The following is a 25,193-nucleotide window of genomic DNA, read 5'->3' on the forward strand; positions in this document are numbered from 1 at the left end:
CTCCCAGAAGAATTGGCTCGAATTGTTGAGTCGTTTCAACAAAGTATTCAGAGAAGCGTGTTCACCACATATTCGCTGAGAGGGAGAGTGCTTGTGGTCAGTCAGATGGTAGCAAACATTCTCTGGCACACCTTCAAAATTCTCACTCCACCTGTTGACTTCCTCCGCCAAATCTAGGCATCTGTCCAAAGCTTCCTTTGGAACAAAATCAACTGGATGTCCTGCTCCAAACTCAGTGAACTGCTTACTCACGGGGTCAAGGGTTTGTCTCTCTTGATGAAAAATGGCAGCATTCTGGATCACCTTTCTTCTTAAGACGATGCAAATGAAATACCCACATTCTGACGCTATGGACAAACTACTAGCAACAGCCACTAGAGGACTATCTCTTTCAACAATATTGAGAATGGATATGGCACCAGCACCACTCAAACTACTGCCGTTCTATAAAGACGCACCGCAGGAAAAAGCTAAACTTTCACCATACTCTGAGAGAACATCCCTTCCCGCTATACTTTCAGAATCACTCTTCTACAATAAAAGAATAGACCCTGCAAATGATGGTATTTTCTTCTTTCCTACGTGGAACTGGGCAGGAATAAGAACCAGAACCATAGGCAACCTCCTGACACCAAGCCTTGAATGGAAAGGATCAGAAGACTTGCCCATTAAAACCATAAATGCAAAGCAGCAACACAGACATCTAAAATCAGTGATCGCACAAGCTCTTCCAGACATCAGTACAGCTAAAAGGACTGGAAATGTGACCGGATCCACACCTACACCAACTTTTGTCATCACATCACCAGAAGACATGGTACCTCTGTCTCCTGCACCCTCTAAAAAAATCTATCAACTAATCATGTCTCGTCATACAGCCACGATTTTACTGTCATCCATCTGCCAAGCTGTCCCTGTACCCCTCTCCACTCACCACAAGCCACCATCCAACTTTCAGTGGAAGCTTCGGTACAGGACGAAATGTTCCAAATCGGATGCAGACATCCAGTGGAGACTGTGGCACAACATCCTTCCTACCCGAGTCAAGTTAAAAATCTTCGGGTTACGCACCACAAACTACTGCCTCTTCTGTGCCACTCCAGATACCCTGGAACACACATATACCTGGCATGCCCTGTGAACAAGGAACTGGTCAAATAAGCTTTGGATGCAGTAAAGCTTGCCTGCAACCACACCCACACTCCGGAGGACTACTACTGTCTGCTTCACTCTGGGCAGACAGCACACACCACTTGCAACTTCTACTTGAAGCACACGAGAAGCAGTGACAGCGTGCCTCCTGTTGACACATCGGCGCAACATCTCAAGTGGAGCCTACGGAGGAAGTTGCAGAGCAGATTTCTGCTTGAATTCCACCATAAAAGACCTGAAATTGTAAATGACCTTAACAGTGAATGGAACAGTGGCAGTCACATCTTCAGCATCACTGAAGAGTCCATCACTTTCAACGTGTTGTTGTTGTTTTGGTTTTTAGGAGCATTAGCAACTAAGGCCATATTGCACCGGGAATATGCGGTGGTCATTCCCTGACCTTTCTGCATCCTCCGTATTTGGTGGCTCAAGGGCTTGAACCCCGGTCTAATCAAGAAGCGTGTGCTACGCACTGCTGCTCCTGCCCACCTGGCTACGGAGGCGCCACTTTCAACATGTGAAATTTAATATGAGACTGATCCAATGCCAATAAACTGTCTGAATTCTCGAAATTCAAATGTAGAAATGTTTTTTTTCCTATCCAAAGTTTTCTTTCTTTATATATATTGTTTTCATTTGTACATAAAATGTAAATAGATTTTGTTGAAAAATGTATCTACTGTTCATGTTTAAATAAAAAAAATATATCTATCTTACAGAAGTGCTATTTATTTGTATTGTAACGCTGAGGCACATTAGCTACATAATTTGAGAGAGAGATCAATGCCACTGAAAATACATTTGTCATTCTATTCAATCTGCTTGTTTAAAAAAAAAAAAATGCTTGTATGCCCAACTGTAGAAATAATCATTATTCACAGCGAGGCTAAGAGCATTCAATAACTCAAATTTGTAAATTTTTAAACTAGTTTAGAATTTGTAAAATGTAGTCTTTAAGATTAAAATATTTTAAACAACATAGTACCTAGTGAATTATTCCACTCTTATAGTTCATCCTGCATTAAGTCTTTAAAACTACTTATTCTTCTTAATGTTTTTGTCTTCTCTTCTCTTCTCCATGTGCCATCTCCTAACAGAGGTCAGCGACCACCACACAGCAAATGTGTCTCTGTCTCTGGTAACTGAACAGCTGCTAGGTGCTCAGTCTTGTCCAATTCTTGATGTTATATAGCCATGATATGCGTCACCTCCCAGGTTTTTTTTCCTCCTTCTAATCTCCCCTCAATAATTAGCCATGGAAATGCATATCTGTTGTTCAGCATCAGGTGCCCAAAATATGCTGTATTTTTTTTTTCTTTACGTTTTTCAGCAATTCACGGGTTTTTCCAATTCTCTGCAAGACACTCTCATTGGTCACTCTTGTCCATGTATCTTTAACATTCTTCTGTACATCCACATTTCAAATGCTTCTAGTTTATAATGTTTATGTAATTAGATATTAATTAGATATTTAATTTGCATACTGATTTTCTTAATTAGTAAATTAGTCTCTTATAAACCAAATTTGAACTTTAAGTCCTCCATCTTTTACAGATTTCTGCTTATGCCACTCACCAACACATTCCTGCACTTCTCCAGCATTTACCAAATGTTGCATATCTGAACTATTCATTACCTAAGTTTACACTTACTTACCGAAGAGACCTAGCCAACTCCTCTTTCTGCTTAACATCCTGAAGGAGAACTTTATTCTTAGCCCCATATTCTGAAATGGTGTGTCCCTCAGCATTTTGAACTAAGATTAAAATAAAAAATAAAAAAAATTAAGTAAAATAACAAATATATACTAATTTAAAATTTTTAGTACATATTTGGACTCAGAAAGATAAAAATAAATTTCTCAACTAATTTAATAACTAATTAGTACACTACACATTACAATATAACAATGTTTTGACCTTTCAAATTAGTAAACGTTCAAATATTTTTGTTGCTAACAACTATGAGCCAAATAACCAACTGTCCCCTTTATCAACTGTTAATTTTTGAAATTTTATGCTTAAATCAAATAAACAAAATGAATGTAATCAGCTTTGAAGTGATATACAGAATAATATTTAAAAACATTCTTGTTAAAATCATTTATTTTCAGTATTTTTTTTTTTATGAAAACCCAAAACACAAGAGGTATTAGAACATACAGTATTTAGTACCGTGCTTGGGTTAGAAATTGAGAAGATGAAAGAAGATATTTGTTGACGTTGGACTTGAACTTCTGAAGACTGTAATTTTCAGGAAATACGTATGAAGGAAGGTTGTTCCAGAAAACAGCAGTTGAATGAATAAAAGAGGAAGATGAAAAGTTGGTTCTGTGAGTTTGAAGTTGAACAGTAAATGGATGTTGGCTGGTGGCAGCACGTGTTCAAACAGTTTTAAAAGAGAGAGCAGGAATTATAGAAGCCAATTAAGAAGAAGAGTGCCCACGGAAGTATCTGTAGAAAAGGCATGCAGCAGAAACAATATGTCTATGAGACAGCGAGTGAAGAGACACTGTTAGAAACCGAGTCATTAATTAACACAACTGTCTTCTTCTGAACGGAATCTAGAAGCCTGAGAGAGGGTTTTGGAGGCACTGCTCCAGATGTGGGAACAATATTCCATGCTAGGGTGGATTTGCGATTTCTTCCAAACAGATGTTTGGAAGAAAAGTAATGCAGAGAGCAAAAGAGAAAACCAAGTTTTTTAGATGCAGAGGAAGCAATATTTGTAATGTGCTGGTGCCAAGAGATATTAGAAGTCAGGGTAATCCCCAAAAGGCACCTACGTTGCCAGGTGGGCAGAAGCAGCAGTGCGTAGCACACGCTTCTTGAATAGACCGGGGTTTGAGCACGTGACCAAAAAATACGGAGGATGCGGAAAGGTCAGGGAATGACCACAGCATATCCCCAGGGTAATATGGCCTTAGTTGCTAATGATCCTAAAAACCAAAATAACAACAATAACAATCCCCAAAAGGGATATCATTTTGCCTAGAAATCGGAGTGTCAACAAAGATAAGCATAGAAGCAGAAGAATCCTTTTTGCGAGATATAAGACAAGACTGAGTTTTAGAAGAATTGCAATTAACTAAGTTGTCTTCGCCCCACTATAGAATTACCTCGAATATCCGTTACCAATTCCTTAAATGCCTTATCGGCATTTAAGGAATTGGTAGCGGATATTCGAGAAGTTGAAGCTGATTGAGCAGAGTAAGGTTTCTCAAAATGAAAAGGGGAATGCAATGTGCTATAATTGGCAAAACTATGGATAGGATTTCCAGTCAATGGAAGAAGGTCATTAATATACAAGAGGAAAAGAGTGGGGAAAAGAACTGAACCTTGGGGACACTAGCATTAGTGGAGAGGTTTGAAGACAGAGAGCCATCTACCATCACCCTCAGTTAATGATCAGAGAGAAAACTATATAACCAATTACAAAAAACAGTTGGCAAACCATAAGATGGAAGCTTGTTTAGAAGACCTTTATGCGAAACATGATTAAAAGCCTTTGAGATGTCAAGAGCAACTGCTTGTGTTTCACCGAACTTTTCCATTGAATTTGTCCATAAATAGGTAACATAAGCCAGAATATCACCAGTGGATCAACACTGACAGAATCCATACTGGCGATCATTGATCAGATGGAAGGTTTCTAGGTAGTTGGTGGTTAATTGATTTCTCCATTACTTTAGAAAGAGTAGAAGTAATTGCAATGGAACGACAATTGGATGGGAGGGATTTGCCACCCTTTTTTTATAAACTGGCTGGATATGAGCAAATTTCCAAGCAGAAGGAAAAACACCTTTGGAATAAGAAAGTGAAAAAAGGTGGCAAAGAACAGGAGCAAGTTCAGGAGCACAGGTTTTGAGAACAAGTGGAGAAATACCATCCGGACCTGGAGCTTTCTTAGCATCAAGATTTGTCAAAATCCTTCTATATCCTTTTGACGGAAGACCACAGGAGGCATTGAATGGAGCGTTCTGGGAATGGTTGCAGGTGTTTTACCAAGATCATTAATACAGGAGTTGGAAAAAAAATGGGATGCTAGCAGGTCAGCTTTATCCTTGGCTGAAGTGACACCAGAACCATCTGGTATTCAAAGAGGTGGGAGCAGAGATGAGCAAAAGTTGCGGCCAATAGCTTTGCCAAGAAACCAGAATGCTCGACTGCCATTAGGGCAAGAAGCAAGTTTTCTACTCTTAGCCTGTTTAAAATCTAGTTTGGAATGATTAATAGCTGCTTTACAATTGTTGCGAGCTTTGGTGTAGACAGAAAATGAAACTGAAAAATTGGAAACAAGCCAAATAAGATATGCAACGTTCTTCTTTTGAACAGCCTTAGCACATTTATTGGAAAACCAAGGTTTAAATAAAGGATGAGATTTTAAAGTGGAGTGTGGAATAAAGGATTCCATTCCTAGAAGAATAATTTCACCGACACGATCTGAGTAAATGTTGACATCAGAAGTTTCAAAACAGTAATCCGACCAAGGAAAAGAAATCTTGCAGGTCATCACATTTTGCATTCTGGCAATTGCAAACAATATGAGGTTGGGAATAGCCATGAGATAAAATCTCCATCGGAGAAGAGACAATCACCAAGTTGTGATATGAGGTGCCTAAAGGTCCACTCAATTCGACCGTGTACTTTTAGAAGGGTTGTTTGTGAGAAAAAGATCAAGCGTATTGGCTGTATGGTTAGGATTGTCCAGCATTCTTGTAGATAAATGAACAATCTGTGTAGGGTCATTAGTAATTGCAAAAGCCTCAACATCTCGATAAGCAGGGTCGGTGTTACTAGAAAACGGAAGCCAGCTGGAGTTGTAAACATTAAAATCACCAAGGAAAATTACCTCACTGTTAGGAAAGTTGGACTGGAGAAAGTCAAGTTGGAAAGAGAGGAAGTCAAAATGCTCCAAGTCATTAGTTGTTTTTGTTTGTTCTTTTGTTTTTTTTTTTTTTTTTGAGCATTAGCAACTAAGGCCATATTGCTCTGGGATATCGGTAGTCATTCCCTGACCTTTCCACATCCTCCGTATTTGGTGGTGACGGGCTCAAACGCCAGTCTAATCAAGAACCATGTGCTATGCACTGCTGCTCCTTCCCACCTGGCTACGGAGGTGCCTACCAAGTGATTAGTGGAGTTGGGAGAACAGTAGAGACAACAGATGGATTTGACACAATGAGGTAAAGAGATTTTAAGCCAGAGAAGATCAAAAAGAGGAAATTCCAAGTTACCAAGTCTCTGACAGGGAATATTGGAATGGACATATGTACAAGTATCACCTTTGAGGTGAAAGGAGTCATGCAGCAAATAGTTTGGGCAACTGAGATGAGCAGTACTCGAATCAACCGATAACTGAGATTCTGTCAGAAAAAGTACATGAGGTTCGGCAGACTGCAAGTGGAAATGGACATCATTGAGATTAGAATTGAGACCATGTATATTTGTAAAATTAACTAGGAAGTATTTGGGAAGTTTAAATCTTTCCGCAAATAAGCTTACTCTATTAGTTTGACAATTCATGGTTTATTCAATAGTAAGAAAAAGTGGGGGGGAAATAATTTAATTTTTGGATTTGGCGTACACATAGTAAGAATATACCCAGATCCTTGACATAACATGGCCTCAACGAAGCCCCTGCTTGGACTCCATCCTCTTATCTGGCAGAGTAGAGGTAGCCAGATTATACACTAGCTGATCCGGAAAAGTTCAGTCCAGTGTACTAAATAGTGGCCAGCCTGCGAACACCGTTTTAGAGCTGTACACTCGAAATGTAAGGAAGATTGGATCTTGCCATGATGTTCATCATAACCTCAAAAGTCATCAGTCAAATGATCAGTCAGGATCAAATACACTGCATGATGGAAGAGATGGAGACAGGTTGACTGGAACTTAGCTCTGGAGTCTAATCATGGGTTCCACCACACAATAAGGAAAGTGGCAGTATTGCACCAGTTGATGGTTGATGAGAGAGTCATCTACCACCTAGTATTGCCTGGTAACACCGAGGGGCAGCATTCCTCCATGTAGTGTAAGTGCCACACCTCGACCCCTGCTTACGTTAGTCACCCACAGTGTGCATGGAGGTTATACCCAGGATTACTAACAGTCCCACCATCGTGAAGGTGCAAGCAGAGGATTTGGCTGTCACAGACCATCCGGACTTCGCCGTAATTGGGTCCACTTGAATATCACCCGAATATCAGTTCCATCAGTGTTTTAGACTCCCAGGTAGCAAGTATAGATTGTCTAGTATATCTGAGAGAATGTCTGTGACAACCTCAAGGATCAAATACAAATTTAAGTATAATTTGTATACAAATTTAAGTTCTTCCTTAAGTTTGCATACTGAAAGATTTCTTGGTTCTGCTTTTATTTTGCAGGTAAAGAGCTCTGATTATCCTTCATATATATTATAATACTCTAAAGGTATTATAATATATTATATATGAAAAAATGTTCCAGGAATTCACATATTGAAAATAAAGATGGTAGTTCAGTGAAGATACATATTCACCTAACTTTTGTGGTGACAGAAGGCTGAAACTAGGCTCACTGCTTAATCCTTTTCAGCAAAAGTTTAGCAATAGTCATACAACAGTCAAAATGATATATTTCTGCCAATAGCTACACTTCCAGAGGTCATTTTCATAAAACGTTTGGTACCAAGACTTGAATCTTGGAGATCACTGCACCATTAGCATGAAAGTGCTTAACAAGCTAAAAGGATTGAATAATAAAACCTACAAAGATTCAACCTTATCAAACAGAAACATTAACCTGGACTTATTATTCAGAAGGCCAGAAATAAATCTTTCTCATAATTTAATAACTAATTAGTACACTACACATTATAATATAATAATGTTTTCACTTGCAAATTTGATTTCTCTCACCTTCTATTCCTGAAAACAATAGAAAGTGAGAGAAATCCAAAGTGGCACAGTCAGCAGAACGTGAAAAATACCAAAAATTTTAGTTGTGTTGGTCTGTTGTCTACATGGCAATAAGGGAGGTATGCAAGAAGTGTGCAGGAAGATTATTATGGAGAAACAGCACACATCTTTGGTCAGCATTTCTTGCCATCATTCCTTCAGAATTGCAAGCAAACAAAAAAAGAAGTTGGAGTAATATATCTGATGATGCCCTTTTGAAAGTAATAATCATACCATGCTGACCACACAAAGCCAACAGCATTACCTTTCCAGCAGATTGCCATGTATAAGCTGGCTTCCTTGAATCATTTGACACTATTACTACTAATACTAATGTTGCCACTGTGTAGGTTTGTATGACGTTTTCTGCAGAGCAAACACTCAAACATACCTCGTGTCAATTCACAAACTGTTATATCGCAGTCAGCCATAAGCAATTCCTCCCCTTTATTCAGATTTGACTCTGTCAAAGCAGCTGTTAAGCAACCCTGAAATTTTTGCATCATGAACTAATGCATCCCACTTGAATTGCCCATACCACATTATGAGAATACTCAATACTACATAAGCAATCCTCCCCTTACATTATACTCAACTCTTCATCAATTATTTTAAGTTTTTACTCCTCAGAGAACCAGGACACAGATGACGGATCTGTAGTCCACTTTGCTAATTTTCATATTTCTTTTTATGTACACTCTGTAACAATAAAACAAAAAACTTTTTTGTTTTCATAATTACTAAACAGATTATATAAGCTACGTTATTTTTTAAAAAGTCTATATCTACTCTTTTTCTTTATAGATAAATATGGATCACTACAGGGCAGTGCTTGTAGCTCTAATTAAAATAAGCAAGTCAATATAATGAAATTTTTACTGACAAACCACAAAAAGAAGAGTAAATTGTAAAATAAAGTCTCTTGTTTTTATTTCAAAACTTAGTGATACATAAGGCAGAAATTATAGGTAATGACAAAGAGACAATTTATCTCAATGTTTGGTGAGATCAAAATCCTCTTGAAGAAATCTGTCATAACACTAGTAACACCACTATAGTACTGCTTATGTAACCTCATTATTGTTAAGGAAATGTTGTCTGCAAGCAGTGCCAGATTTAGGATTTAGGTCTGGTGCCCTGACACACACTTTAAAGCTCTAAAATAAGGTTGGGGAGACCCTGGTAATCCTGTTGTCCCGAGTCCCCAACAGCAAACTGCACACACAGCACCTCAGTATATCTGGCTTTGCCTGCAAGATATTACTTAAGGTGGGGAAATGAATGGAAATCTGAAAGTGCTAAAGCACAGCTATGAGGAAGGGATGCTGTAAAGTGTTCTAATCATCTGTTGAAACCCAATCTGCTTAACAGTTTATGAAAATTTTGTTCTTGATAGATATTCTATGGCCACAAGAAATGTCAAGTGTCTGGTTAATGTCTTTTATAGTTATACGACAATTCTCATTAAGGATGTGTTCATTTTCAGCAACACTGACAATTCCCTTCCTTAAATAACTGCTACCATTTTAATTTTGTTACAGACACTGTTGCTTCACCATACATAACTATTATTTCTATGTATTCATTTATAGTCTTTAGTCAATAAGAAACAGATGACTCCTCGCATTTCTTTTCAGTGTGCATGCATGTAATTGGCCAATTACAGGATATCAGTGCACAATCACATCTGAAAGAAGTCAATCAAATCAATTTGATATAATTTTCATAAGGCATTCTATAAAAGCTCAAATTTATATTTCTGTACCACATCTATTTTTTTTAAATTAGATGTGGTATCGAAATACACTGCAGACCCAGCTTTCTGATTCACCTTCATAATTCTAGTACTTTAAGCAATGGCCATAATTTTAATGACATTTATATTTTTATTAAACAATTTAATTAAAAATGAAAAAGTTATTCATACCTAAGCTTTCACTTTCATCTGAAGTTCTATCTGGCATGGCTCTCAATAAGGCAGAAAGGGCTGCATCCGATACTTTAAAACATGATGGCTTATTTTTGAGAGGCAGAGATCCCTTTTCATTATTTTTTTCTTTAAGTACTTCCTTTTCTCCATCATTAAACTGATATAATGCTTTACTGTATTCATTCTGCTTCTCTGCATCTGAAATTTTATTTTTTGAAGGTTTTAAAACAGGGGCATAAGAATTACTTGAACTAGAGATAACTTTATCTGAATATTTATTGCACTTTTTAATATCAGTCAATTTTGCCTCACCTCTTTCAATATTTGTTTCGAACTGAGTCTCTTCTTCTTCTATAGGATGCAAAGGTATACCATTTAGATATTTCCGTGAATTAGAAATTCCTGACTTGAATTTCCATTTAGTTGGAAAAGATTTCATGCTATTTATTGAAGTATTAGAATAAACAGCACCTGATTCAGAAGCATTCTGTTCCTCTGATGCATCAGTTTCATTTTTTTGTAGTCTTGCATGAGGATACTTAGAAATACTTTCTATAAAAGATTTCTCTGCAAGCATATTAAATGCATTCACAAAATCCCTTACACTGCCACTGGATGAAAATTTTACTGGAAGATTACCAAATAATGTATTAATGTTGTCACCCTCTTGGTCAAATGTTAAATACTCTTGATCAGATGTAACCACACTTGTTCTCCCATTTTTTTGTTGTGTCTCAAACAAAGCAGATTCATGCACAGTTTTTGGATATTTGTAAATATCTGAAGGATTAGATAATATTTGGCAGTGCTTGTCCTTCACTATAACTTCCTGTTTATCTTCCATTTTTTCTCCCCCCATCACAAAATGTTTACCTTCTTTGTGTTCAAGTCTTTCCAGTGACATAATATTTGTTTCCATTTTCCCAAAAGATATCTTTAAGCACAGATCATTTTGATTATTTACTAAATGGGAAGAACAAAAAGGTTTGTTACTTGAACAGTCCATTTTAATAATACCACTGGTTCTACAACAGCTATCACAACAATGATTATAATTATCTCCATCTTCTTCACTTTCTTCATCTGAAATTATGAAAGAATCTCTTTTATTTTCCTTGTAATTATCTGAATCTGAATCATAATTATCATCTTCTTCAACAATATGACCCAAATCTCTAATTTCTGGAGTGCCATCCTTGTGTGACTGTGCACCTGATGTTATAATATCAGTATACGAATAGAACATATTCTCCTTGTTTCCAACTGTTCGTTCACACTTGTTATTCATAGTCTCATTTATAATTTGTTTATTATCATTATTACTAATACTATTTTCATTTTTAAAATTCATGAGTTTATGATCTGAATTAACATGAACATTCTGAGTACCAGAAACTGCTGTTGATAATGAAGGAGTGTCACAGTAAGTAAAGCATGGTGTAACTAATACTGATTTTTCAAGGCCAACAGCTGAAGACATAACTGAACTATTTATCTCAGTAGGCAAAGTATTAATTAAAACTAATGGTCTAATTACTGGAGGTAGAGGAGCTCGTCTTTTTTTAGATGATTTCCTTACATTTACAGGAATTTCTAATTTATTTTGCTTCTCTGAAATATTTGAAGGAAAACATTCAGTGACATTTATTTTATTATTACACGAGCTGAAGGGTGACTGCACAACTGCACCAGTAGAAAGTATTTGTCTAGAATGTTTTAAATTATTTTTACTGGCATTTTTATCATTAAAACTAAGATCATTCTGTTTAGTACCTTTCTGAGAATTGGAAAAAGTAGGTGGTGGTGGAGCTGGACGTTTTTTCTTCCGTTTTCTGGCAACGTTCCTGTTTAATTCAGTGCGATTCTGAGAAACAGGCTTTTCAAGTGACATGTTTAAAGTGACATGCTCTTTATGAATAGAGGAAGTGCTATTTAGTGGAACACTATCTGATGAGGTGGCAGGTATATTTTTGGCATTATCTGAATAATTTATAGGTGTTAAAGTGACAGATGGCAATCTACCCTGATTGTTTTGTGAATAATTGCTTCCTGAACCAGATAACATCATACCAGTCCATGTGTTTTTCACACCATGAATGGCTAACTTCTTTCTTTTTCGGTGTTTCCAAGAACTACCAAGAACCCAACAAGATACCCACTCTCTTAAACCACTAATTAATTTTATTGATCCTTTTGAATTATATCTAGAGATCTCTCTTGGATTTATAATTCCATTTCTTAACATACTTCTGGGAATAGTAACAAATACTTCATTTTGAGCTTCTTGTGAATAAGGCTTAAAGGGATGAGAATGGCCCATGTGGTGACAAGAACAAACCGATTCATTTTCTACTCCATCTAATGCAATAGTAGATGGTGCTTGTAGTTGTCGATATGAACTATACGCATATTCTTCTCTAGAATTCTTTTGTTCACTAAACTGAGACTCATAAAGATTTCTTGAACATGGTCGATGGCCATGATGGATTATGCAGTCACAACACTGAAAAATAAATAAAAATCAGAAACTTACATAAATATGAGACAAAAAAAAATTATAATTATAACCAAAATACTAACTTACCATCTTTTTTTTTACTACATTTAAGTATTAAATATAGGAAAGTCTTACACTTGAGAAATAGCAACCTCAAAATAACTTATACACTTGATAAGGCTAAATTAAAAACAGCAAAGGAAGAAAGGGAGTTATGATATGGACAAAATAAATTTCTAAGAGCAGTGATTTATTGAAGAATAGCCTCTAGAGATAGGGAGGTCATAATCCCACTGTATAAAGCAATCATAAGATTACACATAGAAAAAAACTCACCAAAAAAATACATTAATCTTCATGAAAGGGTCCAAAGATGGGCAACTCGCATGATGAGATAAGAAAAAGGATAAATACAAGAAAAGACTACAGAGTTTGACAACCAGGCACCTTAGAATGGTACCTCACTCAGGTTTATACGAGTCTGAAAGGAGTTAGTAAAATGAATGAAGGTGAAATATTCAATATTATAAAGAATTCTAGAACTAGTGGCCAAAACTTCAAATTACAGGGGAAGACATTTACACTAGATTGTAGAAAGTTTTGTTTTAGCTAGCAAGTTGTTGATTACAAGAACAAACTGCCTCTACAGGCAGCTGAGGCTGACAGTTTCAAGAAATTCAAAGACCAGCTAGATAGTTATCTAAGTGAGAAGGGAGGCACATAATTTGTCTATTTTTTTTATCTACTTTTTTTTTAACCCATGCAGCAAAAATCTGTGGCTTCCTTGCACTATATGGCTAATACAAATACTAATTATTACATACAAAATTATCTTTATTAGGGAGGGGGGCGGGTTGGCACTAGCAAAAAACATCTGAGTTCCATACAACACAGGCTGCCAAACAAACAGATTAAAAAATGGGTATATTTATTACATAGATATAACTGCTACATTTACAACTATTTACAGTTTCTTTAAAGTTTTATAACTATTTTATTTGGATATAGAATGTTAAAAAATTTACAATTTTTAAATTTTTGGAGACAAATCAACTTAAAAGAAAACAACGGAAATAGCATTAGGAGACATGAAAGTAATAAATTCATTAACAGACATGAAAGTAAAATATAAGGTGATTTTTTAATATTCCATATATTTTTTCAAGGAAGAAGGCAAAAAGTGGTGACTTTGCAGGTGAAACGAATGGTGTGGAGATTCCTCATTAAACAAAACAAAAAAAAAAGCACCAAGCATTGCATGTCCATTTTGGTAATTCTAAACGAACTTTTTTATAATTAAGAGAATATCTTTGAAACTATAATGTATTTGATTAATTTTATTCATTATAAGAGGTACATTTTATTCATTATAACATATATAGTTGATTAATTTTATTTATTGTAAAGTTTTAAGCAGGCTTTAAATACATAACTTAAACTGTAGCCTAACCTAACCTTTTAAAAAATTATACATGAAAAGTCTTAAATATCGATTTCACCAAGATATATTTTTGCTTCAACTTGAAATCACTATGAAAAGAAACCTATACTTATTTAAGTTTTTTATCATTCTGTATATTTACTAATAATCTTTGTAAAACATAAGTACATCAACTCCAGGTCAGCAATACGACATTATGTGTAATAAGACATTTTAAAATCAGTCTAATAGGATCTCTGAGATTACACATCTCCAGGCAGCTTCTGGAGATCTGCTTTAAACTTGGAGGATGAATTGCATAACAGTGCAGGAAGTGCTCATTATTAAACCAGCAACAATATGATTATTCCATTGTACAAGGAATGGTTAGGCTGCATCTTGAGTAGAGTATACAGGTCTGGAGACCTCATTTTAGGAAGAATATAGATCTGCTGGAATGGGTGCAGAGAAAGGCAATGAGATTGGTGAAGAAAATGAAAGGGTAGTCTTACCAAGAAAGGCTTTATTTCTGCAATTTGCAGTATCCGAAGACTAGGCACCAGCTAGGTGTTTGAGGCTTGAAATGGACTGAGCAACATCAATGCTGATGGCATTTGTCCTGTTGCTCAGACTACATTTGAGGAGACAAATTCAGATTGAGAAAGTATGGTTGCAGGATAAATGTGTGGAGGTTTGCCTTCTAACAGAAGGAGGTTGATTGTTGGAACAAACTTCCATCTGATGTTCTGTAAATGGGTAGTTTGAATAAATTTAAGGAAGAAAACTACAGACAAATTATTGGACGGGATGGACAGGTAAGGTGGGAGGCTTTTTTTTTGCTGATATTTTATAAGCTGGCTTTCTTGTATCGTATGCCACTACTACTACTAATGATAATCATAATATGCTTATAAAGCATTAGCCAAAAAAAAAAAAAAAAAAGAAAGAGAGGAAAAAAATCAATATTTCCCATATCACCAGTCCATACCATCAGCATTAGCATTAGTAGAGGCATATGAGGCAAGAATGCAAGCTTATGCAGCATCAGCCAAAAAAAACCCTTCCACTTCACCCCTCTGTTCATTCGAAATACCTGTCCAGCTGAGCCTTAAATATATTTAGGCTATCAACTTCCACAACAAGGGATGGAAGTCTGTTCCACCAACCAACTACCTGCTGGCTAAAGGCAAATTTCCGCACATCTATCCTACATCTGTCTTTCCTCAATTTGAATTTATGCCCTCTCAGGTTATTATTCTGAGCAAGAGGCAGTATCCCATCAGCATTGAGCATGCTCAAACCATTCAAGGCTTTGTACACCTCTACCAGATCACCTCGCCGGTGCCTATTCTCCAGACACTGTAATTTGCAAAACTTAAGCCTTTCTTCGTAAGAGCAACCTTTCATTCCGTTCACTAACCTTGTTGCCCTTCTCTGTACACGTTCCAGCAGCTCTACATCCTTCTTGAAATGAGGCCTCCAGACCTGTATACAGTACTCAAGGTGTGACCTGACCATTGCCTTACACAAGGGGATAATCACCTCCCTATCCCTGCTAGAAAAATTCCTGTATACCATTGATAAGACACCATGAGCTACTCTTGCAGCCCATCTGCACTGCTCAGAGACCTTCATATCTGCCTGCACAATTACCCCCAGGTCCTTTTCATTCTCTACCACTGTCAGTGTAGTACCACAGAGTTGATACGTTGCTCTGGGGTTGCTATTTCCCATACGTAGTACTTTACATTTGTCAATGTTAAACTTCATTTGCCACCTCTCAGCCCATCTGCTCAACCTTTCCAGATCCTGTTGCAGCAGCATAGTGTCAGTAGTGTCCTTGACAACCCTGCCAAACTTTGTATCGTCTGCAAACTTGAACATTAAGCTTGATATACCATCATCAATATCATTTATAAATACAGAAAATAACAATGGACCCAACACTGAACCCTGAGGGATTTCACTAATAACATTAGTCCACGATGAACAGTGTCCATTAACTACCACTCTCTGTCTTCTGCCACTCAACCATCCCTTTATCCATAGCAACAATTTGCCACCAATGCCACACTGCTCCACTTTTTGCTGCAGTCTTCCGTGTGCAACAGTATCAAAAGCCTTTCTAAGATCCAAGTATATAATATCAGTGCAGTGCTTCTTTAACCAGTGCTTCCATTAATTTTCCTGGAACAAAAGTTAAACTTACAGGTCTATAATTACTTGTGTCAGCCTTTAATCCTCCTTTGTGAATTGGGGGTTACATTTGCACATCTCCAGTCTGTGGGTACCTCCCCTGAGTCCAAGAAAGCTCTCATCTGACAGTTTGTACAGTTCCTCCTTTAATTTATTCAAACCTTCCTCAGTTTGAAATTATGTTCCCTCATTGCGGTACAAGTAAACACATGGGTTGTGTTAGGGTAACTAAGAACAGGAACAGGTGCATGTATATATACTTGCGTGTACATCAATACCAGTAGTTTGGTAAATAAATAAATTTGATGAATTTGAGGTATTGCTCAAAACATCAAAGGCAGATATTGTTGGGATATCAGAGACGTGGTGTCACACACATATAAGAAATGCAGAACTGGAATTTGGGGAGTACAATATGTATAGAAAGGATAGACAGGATAGGAAGGGAGGAGGGGTTATGCTATTAGTTAAGAAACACATAAAATCCAAGGAAGTGAAGCCAGTCGACATCGCTGGACAGTGCAGAGTTGAGTCAGTTTGGTGACATAAGCATTGGGAGATCAAAATTGAGAGTAGGAGTGCTATAGGCCTAATGACTCTGATGAGTATAATAAGAAACCGTACAGGGAAATAGAGTGGGCCAGTAAATCAGAGAGTCTTATAATGGGGGATTTTAATTTCCCAGATATTGACTGGAATTTTTGGGCTGGTCACTCACACACACTAGAAAGGCTTTTGTGGATTTATTGGATGATTGTTTTCTACATCCGCATCTTCGGGGGGCAACTAGAGGGAGTAATACTCTTGATCTGATTATCAGTAGTGATTCTTCATGCATTAAGAATCTGCAGATAAAGGAACCACTAGGTGGCAGTGATCACAGTGTGCTGAAGTGGGATTTACTCAAAGAGGTAACTACCATCAGGGGTAGAGGGAAGGGTTTTTGTTCTCGTAAAGGCGATGATGATCTGAGACAGTATTTCAATTCTATACAGCGGGACCAACAGCAAATTCAAAATGGGAAGCATTCAAAGAATTTATCTTGGAAGCTACTAGGCTTTACATACCAACTAAGAAATATTGTTCAAACCCTTAGCCATAATTATGAGGGCTTCCTTAGACTCAGGGGAGGTACCCATACACTCAGGCCTAAATGGAAGTCAGATGAACTAATGAGACATATGGTAAAGAAGAAAAATGCATGGGATACATATAAATTAACATGTGACACAGAAGCCTATGATAGATATAAGGTGGTCTGTAACCAGGTTACAAAGGAGGTTAGGCAGGCAAAGGCAGATTACGAGAAATCTTTGGCAAGTGATGCAAAGAAAAACAGCAAAGAGTTCTTTAGTTATGTAAACTCTAGAAGGAAGGGCATGAATCAGATTGGTTCACTTGATATCGATGGTTCAACTGTTGATGATCCTGCTCAGGTAGCTAACAAACTAAATGAATATTTTGCATCGACATTCACACACGAGGAATTATTCAGCGAGGGGAATGCCAGAGGTGTATTCAACTCTGGCAGTAAGCTAGATAATCTTGTAATAACTGAGAGTAAAGTGGAGGAGAAATTAGCATTAGCATTAACAGAGGCATTTGATGCAAGAAAGCAAGCTTATGCAGCATCAGCCAAAAAAAACAAACTTCAACTTCTCCCCTCTGTTCGTTCAAAATACCTGTCCAGCTGAGCCTTAAACTTATTTAGGCTATCAACCTCCACCACAAGGTGGAGGTTGATAGCCTAAATAAGTCTGTTCCACCAACCAACCACCCGCTGGCTAAAGGCAAATTTCCGCACGTCTATCCTATATCTGTCTTACCTCAATTTGAATTTATGCCCTCTCAGGTGATTTTTCTGAGCTAGAGGAAGAATCCCATCAGCATTGAGCATGCTTAAACCATTCAAGGCTTTATACACCTCTATCAGATCACCTCGCTGGTGCCTAGTCTCCAGACACTGTAATTTGCAAAACTTAAGCCTTTCTTCGTAAGAGCACCCCTTTGTTCCATTCACTAATCTTGTTGCCCTTCTCTGTACTCGTTCCAGCAGCTGTACATCCTTCTTGAAATGAGGCCTCCAGACCTGTATAGAGTACTCTAGGTGTGGCCTGACCATTGCCTTATACAATGGAATAATCACCTCCTTATCCCTGCTGGAAAAATTCCTGTATATCATTGACAATACTCCATGAGCTAATCTTGCAGCCCGTCTGCACTGCTCAGAGAACTTCATATCTGCCTGCACAACCACCCCCAAGTCCCTTTCATTCTCTACCACTGTCAGTGTAGTACCACAGAGTTGATATGTTGCTCTGGGGTTACTGTTTCCCATGTGTAGTACTTTACATTTGTCAATGTTAAACTTCATTTGCCACCTCTCAGCCCATCTGCTCAACCTTTCCAGATCCTGTTGCAGCAGCATAGTGTCAGTAGTGTCCTTGACAACCCTGCCAACCTTTGTATTGTCTGCAAACTTGGACATTAAGCTTGATATACCATCATCAATATCATTTATAAATACAGAAAACAATAATGGACCCAACACTGAGCCCTGAGGGACTCCACTAATAACATTAGTCCCCGATGAGCAGTGTCCATTGATTACCACTCTCTGTCTTCTCCCCCTCAAACACCCCTTTATCCATAGCAGCAATTTGCCTCCAATGTCACACTGCCCCAATTTGTGTAGTAGTCTTCCATGTGCAACAGTATCAAAAGCCTTTCTAAGATCCAAGTATATAATATCAAAGTTATTCTCTGCATCCAGTTCTTTTGTGACTGCATCATAGTATCCAATCAAGTTGGTCAGCAAGCCTTTCCCTTAACAAAACCATGCTGTGTCTGAGCTATAACTGAAGTCTTCTCTAAATGATCCTGCAGTGCTTCTTTAACCAGTGCCTCCATTAATTTTCCTGGAACAGAAGTTAAGCTCACAGGTCTATAATTACTTGTGTCAGCCTTTGATCCTCCTTTGTGAATTGGGGTCACATTTGCACATTTACAGTCTATGGGTACCTCCCCTGAGTCCAAGGAAGCTCTCATAATTATGGCTAAGGGTTTGCTTACTTCCTTTGCTGCCTCCTTTAATATAACTGGATAGATCCCATCCACCCCGGGTGCCTTTCTTGTGTTTATCTTCAACAGTTTCTCCTCCACTTTACTCCCAGTTATTTCAAGATTCTGTAGCTTACTGCTAGAGTTGAATACACCTCTGGCATTCCCCTTGCTGAATAACTCCTCATGTGTGAATGTCGATGCAAAATATTCATTTAGTTTGTTAGCTACCTGAGCAGGATCATCAACAGTTGACCCATCAATATCAAGTGGACCAATCTGATTCATCCCCTTCCTTCTAGAGTTTACATAAGTAAAGAACTCTTTGCTGTTTTTCTTTGCATCCCTTGCCAAGGATTTCTCGTAATCTGCCTTCGCCTGCCTAACCTCCTTTGTAACTTGGTTGCATATCAACTTGTATCTATCATAGGCTTCTGTGTCATGTGTTAATTTGTAAGTATCCCATGCATTTTTCTTCTCTGCCATATGCCTCATTAGTTCATCTGACATCCATTTTGGCCTAAAACTTGAACAATATTTCTTAGTTGGTATGTAAAGCCTAGTAGCTTCCAAGATAAGTTCTTTGAATGCTTCCCATTTTGAATTTGCTGTTGGTAACATCATCAGTTGGTCCCACTGTATAGAATTTAAATACTGTCTCAGTCCATCGTAGTCTTCTGTACGGAAGCAATAACCCTTCCCTTTACCCCTAATGGTAGTTACCTCTTTGAGTAAATCCCACCTCAGCACACTGTGATCACTGCCACCTAGTGGTTCATTAATCTGCAGATTCTTAATGCATGAAGAATCACTGCTGATTATCAAATCAAGAGTATTACTCCCTCTAGTTGCCTCCCGAACATGCTGATGTAGAAAACAATCTTCCAATAAATCCACAAAAGCCCTGCTAGTGCGTGAGTAACCAGCCCCCAAATTCCAGTCAATATCTGGGAAATTAAAATCTCCCATTATAAGACTCTCTGATTTACTGGCCCACTCTATTTCCCTGTACAGTTCCTTATTATACTCATCAGAGTCATTAGGCCTATAGCACACTCCTACTCTCAATTTTGATCTCCCAATGCTTATGTCACACCAAACTGACTCAACACTGCACTGTCCAGCGATGTTGACTGGCTTCACTTCCTTGGTTTTTATGTGTTTCTTAACTAATAGCATAACCCCTCCCCCCTTCATATCCTGTCTATCCTTTCTGTAGACGATGTACTCCCCAAATTGCAGTTCTGCATGCCTTATATCTGTGTGACACCACGTCTCTGATATCCCAACAATATCTGCCTTTGATGTTTTGAGCAATACCTCAAATTCATCAAATTTATTTACTAAACTCCTAGCATTGGTGTACACGCAAGTATACCTGCACCTGTTTCTATTCTTAGCTACCCTAACACAACCCATGTGTTTACTTTTACCGCAATGGCTCAGCAGTCTCTGAAATACCATGCATCTTGTTTTTCAGGCTTCTGCTCATTCTAATAGAAGCAGTGCAAGAATCTCTTTCACCTCTGCCAGTGGCTACTGTCAATCTATTGGTCTTTGTCTCCCCCCAAGCTAGCAGTTTTCCGACCCACCTAACACTGCCTCGATAGCATCAGCAAATATTCTTGCACCCTTTCTATTTAAGTGTATCCCATCCCTGTAGAAGCAATCTCTCCTGTTAACAAGTACAGTCCAGGCTGAAAAAAATTCTACCCCTTGAGCCTTGCACAATCTTTCCAGGGCCGAATTGATCGACAAGGCTCTCATCATATACTCCCTCCTATCGTGCTGGGCAGAATTGCAGACACTTTCAAATTCAACCCTAATTCTCGGCTTTTGTTCAACAGTGACCTGTACTTGTTAAGTAATTCTGCCGGTCTCCTACTCTTAATATTATTAGTGCCAACGTGTACAACTATATCACCTTTTGTGCCCTTAAAAGATGATATTCGCTCTACAACGTCATCAACCTTTGCCCCTGGCAGACATACCCTGGTCCTGTTCCACCCATCTTTTTTACAAAGCATGTTCCCCGTTTCCCTGACAATAGAGTCACCAACAACTACTAGTTCCTTCGGGACCAGCGCATTCTGCCTTGGGGGTTGCCTCTGTGTCACGCGATGCCCAAGTGCAAGCTCTGGCGTTGATGTGGGCAGCTGAGAGCTTGATTGGCCCCTCAATTTAGTTTCTTCGAGGGGATCCACCCTGTCCTTCAAGCTCTAGTATAGGCCCACAAGAACGCCAAATTGTTGAAGATAAACACAAGAAAGGCGCCTGGGTGGATGGGATCTATCCAGTTATATTAAAGGAGGCAGAAAGGAAGTAAGCAAACCCTTAGCCATAATTATGAGGGATTCCTTGGACTTAGGGGAGTTACCCTAGACTGGAGATGTGCAAATGTGACCCCAATTCACAAAGGAGGATCAAAGGCTGACAAAAGTAAATATAGACCTCTGAGTTTGACTTCTGTTCCAGGAAAATTAACGGAGGCACTGGTTAAAGAAGCATTAGCATTAGCATTAGCATTAGTAGAGGCATTTGATGCAAGAAAGCAAGCTTATGCAGCATCAGCCAAAAAAAAAAAAAAAAAAAAAAAAAAAGTAACATAAATAAATAAAAATAACCACTTCCACTTCACCCCTCTGTTCGTTCGAAATACCTGTCCAGCTGAGCCTTAAACTTATTTAGGCTATCAACTTCCACGACAGGGGATGGAAGTCTGTTCCACCCACCAACCACCCGCTGGCTAAAGGCAAATTTCCGCACATCTATCCTACATCTGTCTTTCCTCAATTTGAATTTATGCCCTCTCAGGTGATTTTTCTGAGCTAGAGGAAGAATCCCATCAGCATTGAGCATGCTCAAACCATTCAAGGCTTTGTACACCTCTATCAGATCACCCCGCTGGTGCCTAGTTTCCAGACACTGTAATTTGCAAAACTTAAGCCTTTCTTCGTAAGAGAACCCCTTTGTCCCATTCACCAATCTAGTTGCCCTTCTCTGTACTCGTTCCAGCACTGCAGAACCATCTGGACATGACTTCAGTTATAGCTCGGGCATGGTTTTGTTAAGGGAAAGTCTTGCTTGACCAATTTGATTGGATATTATGATGCAGTCACAAAAGAACTGGATGCAGGGAATAACTTTGATATTATATATTTGGATCTTAGAAAGGCTTTTGATACTGTTGCACATGGAAGACTGCTGCACAAATTGGAGCAGTGTGGCATTGGAGGCAAACTGCTGCTATGGATAGAGGGATGGTTAAAGGGAAGAAGACAGAGAGTGGTAATCAATGGACACTGCTCATTGTGGACTAATGTTATTAGAGGAGTCCCTTGGGGTTCAGATAAATGATATATCAAGCTTAATGTCCAAGTTTGCAGACAATACAAAGGTTGGCAGGGTTGTTAAGAACACTACTGACATTACGCTGCTGCAACAGGATCTGGAAAGGTTGAGCAGATGGGCTGAGAGGTAGCGAATGAAGTTTAACATTGACAAAGGTAAAGTACTACATATGGGAAACAGCAACCCAAGAGCAACATATCAACTCTGTGATACTACACTGACAGTGGTAGAGAATGAAAAGGACCTGGGGGTAATTATGCAGGCAGATATGAAGTTTTCTGAGCAGTGCGGATGGGCTGCAAGAGCAGCTCATGGTGTCTTGTCAATGATATACAGGAATTTTTTTAGCAGGGATAAGGAGGTGATTATTCCCTTGTATAAGGCAATGGTCAGGCCACACTTAGAGTACTGTATACAGGTCTGGAGGACTCATTTCAAGAAGGATGTAGAGCTGCTGGAACAAGTACAGAGAAGGGCAACAAGATTAGTGAATGGAACAAAGGTTGCTCTTACGAAGAAAGGCTTAAGTTTTGCAAATTACAGTGTCTGGAGACTAGGTACCGGTGAGGTGATCTGATAGAGGTTTGCATAAAGCCCTGAATGGTTTGAGCATGCTCAATGCCGATGGGATTCTTCCTCTTGCTCAGAATAATCACTTGAGAGGGCATAAATTCAGATTGAGGAAAGACAGATGTAGGATAGATGTGCGGAAATTTGCCTTTAGCCAGCCAGTTGGTGGGTGGAACAGACTTCCATCCCTTGCTGTGGAAGTTGATAGCTTAAATAAATTTAAGGCTCAGCTGGACAGGTATTTCGAACAAACGGAGGGGTGAAATTGAAGTTTTTTTGTTTTTTTTTGGCTGATTCTGCATAAGCTTGCTTTCTTGCATCATATGCCTCTACTAATGCTAATGCGTGCAATCATTTGAATAGGCCATGTCCTTCCTAAAATGAGGCTTCCTGACCTGTATACAGTACTCAATATGTAGCCTAAATACTGCCTTATATAATGGGATAATCACCTCCCTAGTGTCAAAATTCCTATATATCCTTAACAAATTCCATGCACTGTCTGGGCATCCTGTCTGCACTGCTCAACTTCATATCTGATTGCACACTACCCTGAGTGTGGTTCAATAGAGCTGCTACGTTAACGTTGCATTTGTCAACATTAAACTTCGACTGTCACTTCTCAGCCCATCTTCCTAATTTGTCTAGATCTTGTTTCATAACCCTGATTACTGTGATTAACCACCCTGCCAACCACTGCATCATATGCAAATTTATACATTAAGCCTGATATGCCTTCATCAACATCATTAATAAATATGGAGAACAACATCAGGCCAAGCACTTAACCCAGTTGGACTCTGTTAATATCACTACTCTAAGAAGTGTAGTACCCATTGATAACAATTTTTATCTTCTCCCACTCAACTTTCCCTTAATGCAGCACTGCTCAAATTTGTAGAGCAGTCTTATGTGCAACAGCTTGTTTTCAGTCAGTTGAGGGCAGCCCCAAATTTTGATACATAGGGCAGATCAATCTGGTCATCAGATAGTAAACCTGGTGATTAAATCAAAACAGCATGTGGAATGAGCTTCAGTGGAAATGTCAAGGAGTATCTTTATATGAGATTTTACTAATGCAAATAGTCCAGTCCAGGTACAAATTAATTAATCACTTTACTTTCTTCTTTAATAAAGATCTATTAATAAAGAGACATTAATAAAGATGTTAAAGATGTTTCCTGAAACATCTTTATTAATGCCTCAGCAGTGCCTTTGTCAACAATGAATTTAAGATCTCAATATATGTGGATAACGGCAAAATCTAGAATCGTGAACAATATCAGTGATGCCAATCGACTTCAGCAAGCAATTAATTCCATTGTGCACTTGGTGACGCATAATGTGGTTGCTGTCAATGCAAGTAAATGTCACCCTCCCTCCCTCCCTCCCTCTCTCTCTCTCTCTCTCTCTCTCTCTCTCTCTCTCTCTCTCTCTCTCTCTCTCTCTCTCTCTCATTTGTTGGCCCTAAGAAGAAAGGTCATTTCCCCTTCAAATATACTGTGGATGGGGCTGATATTGCTGGTGTTGCTGATGTCAGAGATCTCAGGGGTTAAACTTGAGATGGTTAAATTATGGCTTTTCAGGAAGCTATTCTGTTGGCAACATCCTGAGACTGCATTCTCAAACTGTGCAGCTGTTCTTTAATGTTAAAGCTCCTCTTTAGGTCATGAGACCACCAAGCCTTAGAATGAGGAATGCTTTTAAATGTTTCATGGAAACATTAGCATTAGTAGAGGTATACGATGCAAGAAAGCAAGCTTATGCAGCATCAGCCAAAAAAAAAAAAAAAACATGCTCCCATTTCACCATAATTCAAAGCCTTATATACCTCAATCACATCACCTCGCAGGTGCCTACTCTCCAGGTGCTAAAATTTGCAGAATTTAAGCCTTTCTTGGTAAGAGCACCCTTTGTTCCCCTCACCAATCTTGTTGCCCTTCTTTGTACTTGTTCTAGCAACTCCACATTCTTCCTAAAATGAGGCCTCCAGATCTGTACACAGTATTCTAGGTGGGGCCTAACCATTGCCTTGTATAATGGGATAATCACCTCCCTGTCCCTACTAGCAAAATTCCTA

At 38.4% G+C, this 25,193-nt stretch overlaps 1 protein-coding gene across 5 annotated transcripts in view; it reads right to left on the reverse strand.

Moving 5' to 3' along the window:
- Positions 1–25,193, reverse strand: part of LOC150082427 (uncharacterized) — a 253,470-nt gene that overhangs the window by 176,938 nt on the left and 51,339 nt on the right. For 4 of the 5 annotated variants that reach the window (XM_090377495.1, XM_090377494.1, XM_090377493.1 and 1 more), the window contains exons 6-7: positions 10,017–12,522; positions 2,809–2,908 (exon numbers count right to left, since the gene is read on the reverse strand). In XM_090377495.1, the coding sequence (XP_090233621.1) occupies positions 2,809–2,908; positions 10,017–12,522 (2,606 nt within the window). The remainder of the gene's footprint in view (positions 1–2,808; positions 2,909–10,016; positions 12,523–25,193) is intronic. The other variant, XM_090377496.1, reaches the window with a different exon arrangement.

The sequence above is a fragment of the Mastigoproctus giganteus genome, chromosome 7 (genome assembly GCF_048544385.1).
Source record: "Mastigoproctus giganteus isolate SK-2022 chromosome 7, ASM4854438v1, whole genome shotgun sequence".
Taxonomy (NCBI): Eukaryota; Metazoa; Arthropoda; class Arachnida; order Uropygi; family Thelyphonidae; genus Mastigoproctus; species Mastigoproctus giganteus.